We start from the raw sequence: 13,458 nt of genomic DNA on the forward strand, positions 1-13,458 counted from the left end.
AGTGCCAGAGCACAGGTTCCTGCAAAGCCCTATGGTGAGTATTTTCTTATATGAGACACATATGGATAAAAAAAGGGAGCAAGGGGAACTCAATCATCATGGGGGTGGGAGAGTAACTGGCAACAGGACAGGTCTTCTAACAGGCCTGCCCAACTCCATCCTATATCACTTCAAAGTGATTTGCTTGCAAAGGAAAAATTGGCAGAGAAAGCAGCAGGAGCAACCCGCATTTTAAAGTGAGCCAAACTCAAGTGACCAACTTGAAACACGGGACCAACTTGAAAAATTGCATCCCCTTTCAAGCAGCAGGTACCTTGTGTTCAAACTATGTTAGCATCACTAATTAAAAGTGAGGCTATTTTAAAAAGGCAAAGCTATAACTGATCTAATTTTGCAGAGTCTTAAAAATAAACCTATTATGGGCTCACACAAATTGTCTTTGTTTCTTTGGGCCAAATAGCCCTGGAACTAAAGCTTTAAAAACATACACACCGGGCTAAACTACTGGTTTTATGTAATGTGCAGTTTGGCCGTTAATTAGATTGTCTTCCATACAGATATGGATACACAATGCAAGACCACCTGGGTATTATGACCTGTCTTCTGACCTGGTCATGTGACCAAATTAGTACATCATGTCAATGAGAACATTTTTTCCTCTGTTTATAGGGAAAGTAGAGGCTGCAAGCCATGGGATCAAAGGATTAAGCCAGTGGTGTCAAATTTTTCGTACTGATGGCCATACAGCATTCATGATACCTGCTGAGGGCCGGAAGTGATGTCATTAGGCAGGAAGTGATATCATTAAACAGGTCATAACCAAAAATAAGCACTTTTTCTCACTTAGGAACTCATTAGCTGCAAATGACAAGAAAAAATACACAAATCTTGATCGTATTTCAAGATATGAGAGTGCCCAGTTTTCATGTGGGCTGCCCTTACTCCAGTAATACTTCAGCACTGCTCAGCAGCTGAGAGCCTGAGGGCTGGATAAAAAGCTTCTGTGAGCCACATCTGGCCCCCGGGCCTTATGTCTGACACTCCTGGATTAAGCATTAAAATACTGAGCACATTTTACAAACTCTTAATAATCATTTCTATTGTTTTTGTCAGTGAATTCCTCTTTCATTTCAGCTTTTTCCTTCATCCCAAAAGGCTGAAAGACACAGCAGTTTGCTCAAAGCTTTACCAGGGAGAATCATGACTGATCTCTTCACTGGTGTACTGGGGGGGGGAGTTTAAGGGGGGCAAATGCCCCGGGGCACCACACCTAGCCTCCATCCACGTCCCTCCCCCCACTGCCTTCCTCAGTCACATTCCAGAGGCTTTCTGAAGCCACCTGAGGGGCCTTTAAGCATCACTTCCAGTTTTCCAATAAAAACCGGAAGTGACATTTGAAGGCCTCTGGAGGGCAGAGGAGGCATGCACGGCCCCAGACATGACTGGTAAGGGGGACGACCAATGGGGAGGGCAGCCTTCTATGGCCATGGCTCGGGGTGGCACAGGGGCCAGGATTGCCAGTGGATCTCTTGCATCAGACTGCAGCCCCCATCTCCCAAAATGCTGTGCCTTCCAATGGAGATCTCTTGCTCTGATTCTTGCTCTAATCATTCAGAAACATTTAACACAGATACACTGCAATATCACTATGTTGTTGTTCCCCTCCCCATTAATAACAACAAGAACAGGCATGACTGGCATTAAACAAATTATATATATTATATAAATAATTAAAATAAATCCCCTTTGTGCTTTGTCAACAAATCACCTTCATCAATGTCCGGAGGAAGACCACCGACAAACACCTTCCGAGAGAAACGTTCTATCCGTTCTCCATTCTGATGAGCAGAATAACATGTAGGTGAATTCAACACGCCCACCTGATCACTATGACCATCATCCAACAAGCCATCATCTATTGGAAAGAGAGAGGAGCGGCCTAGGGAGTAAGAGAGAAGACAGCACTGAATATAATTTTGCAGCCTGCTATAAATACTTAAGAATGGGCGCAGTATAGTGGTCAAATGTGGAATGTTTTACTTTAGCCATGAAGCCATTATATCTCAGATTCAGGCCCCACACCTGTGATATGACATCAGTAATACAGATCTATTATACACATTAGTTTAATTTATTTGTGAGCTCATGTAAGCAAAATGTTTTATAGACTTTAAAAGACAATGGGGCAGATCCTAAGTACCATGTGCAGAAATTCCTATAACGTATTTTCTCATTCCCTTTCTACCACACAAGTGTCTTTAGAGAATGGGAATGGAGAGGAAACATTGGGGGGGGGGAGATTGGGAATGGAAGGGAAGAATTCCAACCCACAAGAGAGGGTATCTAAGGGACACAGGGTGTTGTTGGAGGGGGCATTTTGCTGAAGAAGAGACAAGGAAGCTCTCTTGAGGGAACTTCATTTCATATGCTGAACTTGGGAGCTAACCCATTCTAAACAATGGATACGTTAGTGCAAAAAAGAAGGAATGTGAAGAGATACACACAATTTAGTAACTGGCTTGCTGTTTAAAGCACTGACTTTTAAAAATATTTTAAAGAGCAAGTTTCAAAAGTAAGCTTGAATGCTATAATGGTAGTTGTAATATTTAGAATAAACAAAGCAGAATAAACAAAGCAAATTTTAGAATGATACAGAATAAACAAATTTTAGGTTGATGCAGAATAAACAAAGCAAATTTTAGAATGTGTTAAGGTACTCTAAAAAGGGATTGCTGTTAATTGTCCAATTGGAATGTCAAATGACCTAGGCACGCCACTGACTGCACCCAACAAATCACAGATATGCCTGAATTCCTCAGAATGTTCTGAGGTTGAAATATATACAGGATAACATACAGCTGTGCAGGCATAAGTGCCTAGGTGATTACTGGTAGTTTAGAGTAAAACTAAGGAAAACAGAGATAGTTCAAAGAAAAATCATCGCACTTCCTTGGCTATGTGTAAATTGCAAAAATCAAATTGTGATGCAGACGTTGTGTAAAGGCACATGAAAGGCAACATTTCTAGAGCTAAGTAGAACTGTGCCCATTCAAAACCAGATGAAAGATTGTTTGTTCATTCCCTGGCAACCAGAGCGGTAAACCTCACAAGCAACTGAAGAAAATACTGAAGTTTATTTACCACAGTACTTCAAATTCTGTATTATGCCAGATGCATTTTGACAGGAACACTTTTCAGAGGTGGTAGGCACTTCTTGTCTCATAAACAAGAAGATGTTCCTTTGGAAGTCCTCTCAAAATCGGAAGAAACCCCTAATTCAGTGGAAATTATTTCTATAGCCTTTGCCAAAGATTGTTACATACAGAGGAAGGCATTAGGGATAATACAGGGGGGCCCCATATCTGTGGATCCCATGTCCATGGATTCACTTATATGTGAATCGGGTCTCAGGGCTCCCCAGTGCACGCACCTCCTCCTGAGGCAAAGGGAGCACTGTTCTCCTCGCCTCTGGAAGAGTCTTTGAGCTCAGCAGAGGCCAAGGATGTCTGCCGAGCACAGAGGCTTAAAAAATGTGACTTCTGGTTTCACAGAAAACCCTGGAGGGCTTCCCTGGTCCTTCCAATGCCTTATAAGGCATTAAAAAGTCACTTCTGGTTTCTCCTTGAAACCAGTTCTCAGTCTGAGTGCAACAGAGGCCGGAGAGAGATGTCCTCGGCCTCTACTGAGCTCAGAGCCCCCTTCAATGGCGAGGGGAGTGGAGGTTCCCAAGCGTTCGGACGGGGGAAGCCCCTGGAACTGTGGGACAGACATTCACCCATATCAGCCATTTCAGTGATCCGTGGGGTGGTGGTGGTGGTGGTCCAGAACAGATCCCTGCAGATAAGGGGGAATGCCTATAGTATCTTAGAATGCTTTTGTGAATAAAATTACACTATTTTATTCAGCATACTGCGATGCACGCCATTCTGCCGTTTTTAGTTTTGAATTGTGGGTGCCCTCCTTATTCCTGCAGGTTGCTGAGGAACTGCACAATGCTGTACAAACCTCCTTTGAGGAAGGATGTAGTACAGCAAGTCAACATAAAAATGTCATGAGGAGTGTACTTAAAATTACTCAAGATTGCTTTCTGTGTATCTAAATAGCGAGTGGACCACAGAGTTATTTGCAATATATTTCGCAGATAAATCAACTACATTCACTACTTGGATAATACATTGTATTCTGCTAAAAAATACAGGAAGTTTCTTGGGATTGCTCTGGGTGCTTATACTTAGATAAGTTTCAGTTACGACAGCCCAAGGATACCAATAGGATGTTGGAGGGATGCGGGCTTAACACCCGTACACTGAATCTTTGTCCATCCTGCTTAGCGCATCTAGCCAAGGAAACGTTTGGTCCAAGAGACAGTGCTTATGTCACTGAGGGATGGCATGGTTTCAGCTGCCTTGAAGAAAATGGTCATGAGAACAGCCTCACCACCACCACCAAAAATAGCCTCTGGGCTCAAAACAGTGTAAAACTATCAGTGGGTTTCTAATGCTCCTTTTTGGGCAAGATACTTGCACAGGTGGTGACTGTTCAACTCTATAGACTCCTGGATGAAGGTGAGTAACAACCCATTTCAATCAAGTTTCAGCATTCAGACTACTTTGATCACCCTTGCAGTTTGGCCTACAATGGGAGAGTCAGAAGGAATGCATCTCTATGGATCATTCAGCAGGTTTTTATATCACTGACCACAGTATTATTTCCAACAGTGACCAACAAGATGCTTCCATGAACTCCACAAGCAGGGTGTCAAATAATATGTGCATGTGCAATTTCTCATATAAACTTCTGAAAATTGCTTTAAGGCTTCTGAGAAGTTCCAAGAAACAAACAGGAACACCAAGTTTGGCCATACCGTACCTTTGAAGTCAAGCAGGATTCAAAGCTACTAGCACACTTCAGGGAGGGCTGAGTATGGCATCTGCTCAATTCTACACTTAAAAAGTAAACAGACTAAGAGCACAGTCCCATGCTTGCCTACTAAGAAGTTGCATTGTCTTCGGGGCCTAACTTCCTCAAAAGCAACAGCCATCTATAGTTCTGCGTAACAGTCTCAATCAGATTTGGAACAAATTAAGACTCTGCAAATTTGCAGTAGGGGTCTTTGCAGTATCTTCCATGAGGTAAATGAATGATCCAAAGGGAATGTTGGTACATGTGATGAATTCCCTCTTTCTTCCCTTATTTTCCTGTGTTTTCGGACATTTAATTACCCAAAAGTGCCTGTGCAAGTTCAGCAGCCTAAAAATCTGCTGGGGCATACTGAAGTGCTGCTGAAGTGGGCATCCTTAAAAAAACAAAAAAACCTATTATCCAGCCCAACATGCATTTTGTGAATTGGGGAAATTGTCTGTAGGACTGAGACTGACGTGCGCTTAGTGACTGGGCAGCCCAAACTTGTCTATCTAGGTCAAGGGGGTGGGATGTAGAGACCAGACTCCTCTAGTCAGGTAGCTTGATGACATCACCAAAGCAAAGTTATATTTCCCAGCCCACAGGAAGTAGGGGCTGTTCTTGCCAGTCACTTGAGTGATACATTCATTGGGAACTCATAAGAACATAAGAAGAGCCCTGCTAGATCAGGCCAAAGGCCCATCTAGTCCAGCTTCCTGTATCTCACAGTGGCCCACCGAATGCTTCAGGAAACACACTAGACCAGGGGTGTCAAACATAAGGCCCGGGGGGCCACATGTGGCCCACGGAAGCTTTTCATCTGGCCCTTAGGCTTGCAGCTTCTGAGCAGTGCTGAGGTGTTACTGCTGAAAGGGCAGCCTACATGAAAATTGGGCTCTCCCATATCTTGAAAGATTATCAAGATTTGTGTATTTTCTCTTCTGTCATTTGCAACTAATGAGTTCCTAAGTGAGAAAAAGTGGTGCATATTTTTGGTTATGACCAGTTTAATGACATCACTTCTTGCCTAATGACATCACCCATTCGGCCCTCTATATGAAACGGGTTTGACACTCCTGCACTAGACAACAGACACAACCTGTGTCCTGGTGCCCTCCCCTGCATCTGGCAATCAGAGGCAGCCTAACTCTACCTTGCACATACCTACCATGACTTGTAACCCTTGATGAACTTTTCCTCCAGAAATTTGTCCGATCCACTCTTAAAGGCATCTAGGCAAGATGCCGTCACTACTTCCTGTGGCAAGGAGTTCCACAGACTAATTACACATTGAAATATTTGTAAAGAAATAAAGAAATAAATAAAGAAATATTTTCTTTTGTCTCTCCTAACTCTCCGAACACTCAACTTTAGTGGATGTCCCCTGGTTCTGGTGTTATGTGAAAAGGAAAAGAGCATCTTACTATCCGCTCTATCCAGCCCCTGCATAATTTTGTATGACTCAGTCATGTCCCCCCTCAGGCGCCTCAGACAGCAGCATCCACTTGCTCACCAGCAAATGCAGTGACTGGGGATTCCTTGAGCAGTATAAGTAGCTTAAGCTAGGGACTGTCTAGGTAGATGGTGATCATGGACTGTTTTGTTGCTTTGTACCTCCAGCACGAGAGCAAACTTCCCCAGGATGGGTTGTGAGAGTTCTGACTAGCATCCCAGCTCAATTTGCTGAGCTTTATGGTTACTACATCCATGTGATGAAAATGTTTCTTTATGCTTTTCAGTCAAGTTTAGACATTTCCCCTTCACCTGCTTGCACTGCTACTACCCCCTTTCTTTCCACATATTGTTTAATTCTATTTTTTTTTTTACTTTTAATAAACTACAGTAGTTACATTTTGACACTTTGTCTGCCTGGTCCATATTCTCAGGAAATTCAGTGGATTTCCAAGTCTCTTGTCCTGCAGATGCTACTCTGGGTTTGATTTTTAATACAAACTCCCTTGAGTTCAGTGCAATCCTGGGGATCATTTCCCCCCCAGATGATCCTCCTCTGCCTGGTCTCTGTAGCCTGGGATGTTACATAAACAACCAACGTTTCTTCTCTGCTCAGCTGGTAGTCCAGCAAAGGGAAAGCAAGGAGGGGTGTTTGTGAGCTAACCACTAGGCACTATCCCCCTTAAGTCAGCCTGCTTTCTTCCAGGAGCCCCATTCCAGGAACATTTCAACTTTAACTGTGATTTGCAATGGGTCTAAAGACTGTCCTAGTCAGTGTGGAATATAATATTGCTCGGTCCTTTCAGTAAGAATTTGGTTAAATAAGCAAGGATATACTTTCCTTAACCAACAGTGTGAAGCATAAAGACGACAAGTATTACTTTATCCATCAAATTAAAAAAGATTTACTGTCAAGATGAAGATACTTTAGTTACCAGTAAATGGGGTGGAAAAAGCTATGGAATTTATGGGCACAGAAACCTTGCTTGGATGGAAGTATAGATAGCTTTATTAAAGATACACCATAACTTGGCAGTACTGCAAAATTGGTTAAGCCCTGAAAAAGCTGATCTATTCAGAACCATAAACATAATATTCTATTTTATTTTTGTGTAGTCCATGGGCCACTTTTGCAAGTGCGTCCACTTAGTCCTTTATTAGAACTCCAGAACATAAACATACATTCATCTTAGCGTAGGTTGAATATCCCTTATCTGGACTGCTTGGGATGGGAAGGTATCTGGATTTTGGAATAACGACATAAATATAATGAGAACAGCTTCCTCTTGGTCTTTTCATTATTACTCTTACGGGTGTCTGCTGCACTCTTCATTGTTTTACAACAATGTCTGTACATTGAGTGACAGGTTCCTTCTACGGATTTCAAGGCCACATTCATTAAGTCTAGCTTTTCCTGTCGTTTCGCTCTTAGTTGTGTAGGGCATTGTCAAAGGACGAAAAATAACACCCAAAATGCTGAAAACCGCTAGGAGCCAAGATGTTGAGGCTCCACTAGGTACAGACAAAAAGACTAAAACAAATCTTCCAGCCAAAAGTCCACTAGGATCCCAGACCTGGACAATTCAGTTGCAATCTAGCATCTTCAAAAGCCTGCTCCCATCTGAGTGCAGAGAGAAAAGGGTATTTTATAGTCAGAGGCTTTCCTGGTCCAAGGAGTTCCTGCTAATCAGCTCCCTGATAGCTGTCGCCCTGCCCCTAACCACAAAAGCCTCAGTTCCAATGTCTGTAACAGCTACAAACCACAGGGCAGAGAACAGAACTTACAGCCTGCACTGTATGTGGGAATGAGCGCAAGACCTTCTAGTGTTCGTACTACAGAAAATTAAAATCAAGTCTTGGACAAATATCTCTGGATTTCAGAATAGTTTGGATTTTGGATGTCCAGATAAGAGGTAATCTACCTGTACTGTTTTCTCTCTCAGAATTTATAGCACATGTTGTATCAATGTTTCAAGACAGGTAACAGCATTTTAAAAAACAGATAAGCCTCCCTACGTATAATGAGATTATGCTACCCCTTCTTCACCTGCCACAAAGCTATTTCCCTGCATAAGCTAGGCTACAAAAATCATGTATCTTTATCCAATTCAGACAAATTGAGGATTTAATACCTTTACGAACCACAAAGCTTGATACCTGAACATCAATTTTTACCATATTAACAGTGGCTGTGAAATTACACTTCTAATATTTGTTTTAGTTTATATAAAAACTATATTGAATCTGAACTATAATGCTGGAATAAAGAGGATTTGGGGGGGTATTAAAAAGTCATTTTAAGAAGCATATTCAGGACTATAAGCAATTTATTAACAAAATTATAAATAGTATAGCAAAATGTGTGTTTTTTTTTTAAGAATTATCACTCATTTACAAAAATCAATATCCAAAGTAGATAAAAATTTTGTTCAATTGAGATCATACAAAATGAAGGGAACAATGATTAAAAATCAATTGGCATTTTACCACCAACTTCAATGAGAAGTAATTGGCACCCTCAAAACCACTGATTTGGAGTAATTAGTCACAATTAGCAGTACTAGGCCCCCATTCCCATCAGGATTAGACATATTATAGCAAACAGAAGGCAATTACCTCGTCTTCGCCCATAACTCCTTGCTGCATGTAAACAAAGGACAAATTATAAAATGTCAAAGAACTACATACATGCCCTTGTGAAAATATAATTATTATAAAGGGGTCTGCTTGTACACCAGGCAAATTCAATCCACATTAGTGGGATGGGAAATTTTACTTTCATTTTACAAACAAAATTGTTGCACACTGGACATACTTTATATTTAAATATGGAAATAGTTTTAGATCATTTCATTTTAGAAGTGTTGCATTTAATATCTTAAGGTTGTAACAGAATACGACACATTACATGGAAGTATTTTGAAATTTGTTTCTTGCACTCTGGCTTTCAGTTCTCATAAACAAGATGGACAGAACTTTACTATCGACAGAGGGCACTTTCATTTAAATCTGTCTACACTGTTGAGAATCAATCTCAGAAATGTCCTGGCTCTTGGGACATTTTGTACCATCCCTTGCAAATGCAATGCAAATACTACAAGCCATGACCTTCATTTGTCATGAAAACAGCTGGATGAAAATTAACTCAAAGGCTTTTGTCTGGAACAAAAGACTCCTTATGAGCAAAGATTGGTCTTGCAGATATATGGGGAAAAAATCTCTGCCTAGTACCTAAATTAGTTTCTCAACGTTTGTCCACCACCATACCACTTCACAAGGTCCAGCTATTCTAAGTACAGTTGTGCGCCACTTAATGACCAGAATCGGGACCATGATCCCTGTCGTTAAGCAGCGCTTGATGCAATGCGGACCCCCCACAGGTAAGGGGGTGCTCGACTCCCCTCTGGAGGGTCGTCTGAACCTCCCAGAGGCAGTGCTTCTGCAAGGCTCAGACTGAGGGAAATTGCGTCTCTCACACGACTTCTGGTTTCACAGAGGAAGCCGGAAATTGCGCAAGAGAGGCGATGTCCCTCAGTCTGAGCTCTGCAGAGGCAGCGCTCGGATGTGTGTTGCTTCTGGGAAGCTCAGACAACCCTCCAGAGGTGAGCGGAGCAGAGCTCCCCTCGCATTCGGAGGGTGGGGGTGTGCACCGCCCGACGACCACATGACCACACATGGTTGTTGGATATGCGATTCCCAGCATTAGCCAGAACGTCACTAAGGGGCATATACCTGTACCACCAGAAGTAACTGGTGATAGCATCATTACCAGTTACTTCTGGGTTGGGAGGCCTGATAGGACATGACAAATACCAGTAAAAGGCTCAGGATGTTCGGGCTTTTTTGAGCATGGAAAAGCATGCTTTGGAGCCTCCTACCACTGTTTGTTGTGTCATGTTCCTGGTCTTGCTGCCAGACAGCAGGTGTCCAGGGGTCTCATGGATACTACCAGACATCACCTCAAATACCACTGGTGGTACCTGTACTACTGGTTGAGAAACACTGACCTAAATAATACTGGATGGTTTAGGCCCAGTTGGTACACCCAAAGGATGACTTTCTGCAGTTTAATCTTAGGAGCGTTGCGTATTCAGCCACAACAGAACTACAGATATTCTTCTGAATCCCACATACCAGAAACCACCATAGTTCATTATTGTCCTGACATTCTGTCTGGTTTGAAAGAAACTGAGTGCAGCACACTTAGCTGTGCAAGCACCGAGAAACTATTTCTGGCCCAGGGTTCTTATTTCCAGCTGCTCTTGCCCACTGGCCTGCCACTCAAGGCACGTGGGCAAGTACTTGTAAGGAATGTCTGCATGGTCATCACTTCTATAGCTTAATTCAGACACCCAAAAATGGTTTGCACAAATCCATTAGTTAGAACCCATCATACTATGCACTTCAAAATATGCAACTGGCAAATCATTTATACAGTCAGCTTCACAAATTCATCAATTTCCATGGCGCAACAGTTTCTGGAGGAGGAGCAATGATTAACAATGGTCTGTCTATACAGAAATAATGCCAAGCCATGGCTTGCAAACCCACTTAAAACCATCGTTCCCTATCCTGGTTTTCTGGATGAAAGAAAACCATGGTTTAATTATTTCTTAGCAGGGATGGGCGAGTCCAGGATAGCTTGACTCAAGTCGAGATACACAGCCACCCACTGTGACTCAACTTGAAAACATGTCCTAATAGGCAGACTTTCTAAGTCACCCAAAGTGTTCTGGAGACTTCAAAAGTCTCAAGTCCTGAGCCTTCCCCTTTAAAAAGATAGCCACAGCTTCACAGAAAAAAAAACAGAGCTGCTGCTGGGGTGTGTGTGTGTCAAGAGTTTTCCTTCAATACTCAAGCTATCCCCATCCCTATCTGTAAACAAGGCAGGAGGGGGGTGGGATGGTCTGCGTGAGAGCTGGGTCAGAAGCGGCAAGAGGAAGAGGATCATGGGCAGCAGCTGAGAGGCGCATCAATATGACCCTACCCTTTGCAGCTCTACTCAGAAGTAGTCCCACTGCAGCCAGACATTTCAAAGAGGCTTCCTCCTCCCAAGTAACAACAGAGCCCACAGGAGCCACGAGGTTGGAAAGCATGATTGCTACAAACGGCCTTCCTCCCGGTTTCCCTGCCTCCTTTTCCACCTCTAGACATTTCTAAGGCAAGAACCTCCATGGGCTCCTCCTCTCGTCTTACCTCATACAAAGAAAAAATAATCAGACTGCCCATCTTTTGTCCAAGGATCATTGATTCCTTCAATGATGGACAAGTGAGTCCACTCCCCCCCCCCCATTTTGATGCAAAAGCAAAAATCAACTCTTTCCTGCCTCCTGGCAGGAACTTCCCTGCTGCTTGCCTGGCCCGAATGGTGGTCTTTCACATACGAAAAGAGTAAGCAAGCACACCCAGACACAGAGGGACTCGAGTCTGCATGCATGAGGACTGAGTGCCAAGTCAGTGGCTTCAGACTTGAGTCAGTACCAGAGTCATCAACATAGATGAAGTGTTAGGATGTGCCACTGTTGGGGACAAAGCTGGGGTTTCTTTACTTATTGTTAGAAGCGCTAGCCTCTGGGGGGTGCAGGGAGCACAGCAGTACTGGTACAGCAGCACTGGCACGGGAAAATTGGATAGGATTAAACCCTCAGACAATAATGTGGAGAGCAGCTCTCTTTGTTACAGTAACCCCAAGAATGCTTTGAAGGAACTTTATGTAGTGATAAATGCATAACTGAAGTACTTCTGGGCCATGGCTGGGATGATACCTGGGAATACTGAGTATGCTACTCTGGGCTCGTGCAGATGCAATGCTGGCTCCCTGCTAACCATGACTTGCTACACAGGAGGAGCTGGATTCTGTGATGTACAGTTGACCCTTGGCATCAGCAGGGGTTTTGCTCCCAGAGGTGTCTTCTGGTTTTGTCTGCAGGCATTCTGAAGTGCGGAATCTGCACACAGCCTCTCTGCATCTTGGAAGGCCTGACAGAGACCTCTCTTCCAATTTCTCAAAAAATTGGACATGAATCTTAGAGGCTTCCAACAGGTCCTCCCCACAATTCAGAACCTCTCCGGATGTGACTGGAGGGCACCTTTGGTCACATCTGGAAGGTATAGGTCAGTCTTCCAGACGTAGTCCGGGACCAGTTCGGAGTCAAATTCATGGGTTCAAAACCTGCAGATAATTAGGGCTGACCAGTATACCTTTTCTCTTGTCTTCCCACTCTTGAGTGCTCTCCCTCCTCCCTCTCTAGTATTAATGATGGTTTTGTGTAATTTGTATGAGAGAAGCAGATATTTTGAAGCAGAATTTGTAAACTATAGCTGCAAGGAATTAAAAGTTTGTGTTAAGGTATATGTAGTGCAAAACCATGGTTTAAACCAGAAAGGGAAGGTACGAAAAAAAACAAATCATTTCTGAAAGGAAAGGGAGAAACAAGAACATAAGAAGAGCCCCATCTAGTCCAGCTTCCTGTATCTCACAGTGGCCCACCAAATGCCCAAGGGAGCACACAGGACAACACAAGGATCTCTATGGGTGGCTGCTAATTAGCAAACTATGGTTTGCAAATAGCCGGCGTGTCATCTGTTCTGGTCTTCTTTTTTAGAAGAATGTGATGATAATCTAGCAAATAAATATTTATATACTATACACTTAAACCAAATGTAGGTCACTTAAAATTAAGCGGGGAGAACTTAACTTTTCATTACACTAAATTGCACAATTTTTCCTAAAAAGGGACTATAAATGTCCCTTCTTTTATCTTTAAAGAAAAAAAGCAGCAGTAAAAGACTGTTTGTTACAATTAGCTTGCATTTTTTTAAAAAAACAAATATATATTGCATCCATTAGAAGTAATCACTTTGAAATAAGATTTCTAAGCCTAAATCCTTACACAAAAATAGCATCTTGCCTAGTGTACTGCATACCAATAAGCCCTCTTATGCAAACTGTAGAATAATCTTCTGCCCTCTCACTTCCACACCACTTCAGGTCTTAAATCTTTCTATTATTCAGACCAGTTGGTTTTTAGGAAAGATATGCTTTAAAAAAAGTTATTCTGTGAATTGCTTCAGAAAAAAGTTCTTTAAAAGAAATTAATACAT

The 13,458-nt window shown here is 42.6% G+C and overlaps 1 protein-coding gene across 2 annotated transcripts in view; it reads right to left on the minus strand.

The window, feature by feature from the left end:
• Positions 1–13,458, minus strand: part of CPEB2 (cytoplasmic polyadenylation element binding protein 2) — a 68,011-nt gene that overhangs the window by 13,681 nt on the left and 40,872 nt on the right. For both annotated transcript variants that reach the window (XM_066632413.1, XM_066632412.1), the window contains exon 5: positions 1,769–1,939. In XM_066632413.1, coding sequence (XP_066488510.1) covers positions 1,769–1,939 — 171 coding nt within the window. The remainder of the gene's footprint in view (positions 1–1,768; positions 1,940–13,458) is intronic.

The sequence above is a fragment of the Tiliqua scincoides genome, chromosome 6 (assembly GCF_035046505.1).
Source record: "Tiliqua scincoides isolate rTilSci1 chromosome 6, rTilSci1.hap2, whole genome shotgun sequence".
Lineage (NCBI taxonomy): Eukaryota > Metazoa > Chordata > Lepidosauria > Squamata > Scincidae > Tiliqua > Tiliqua scincoides.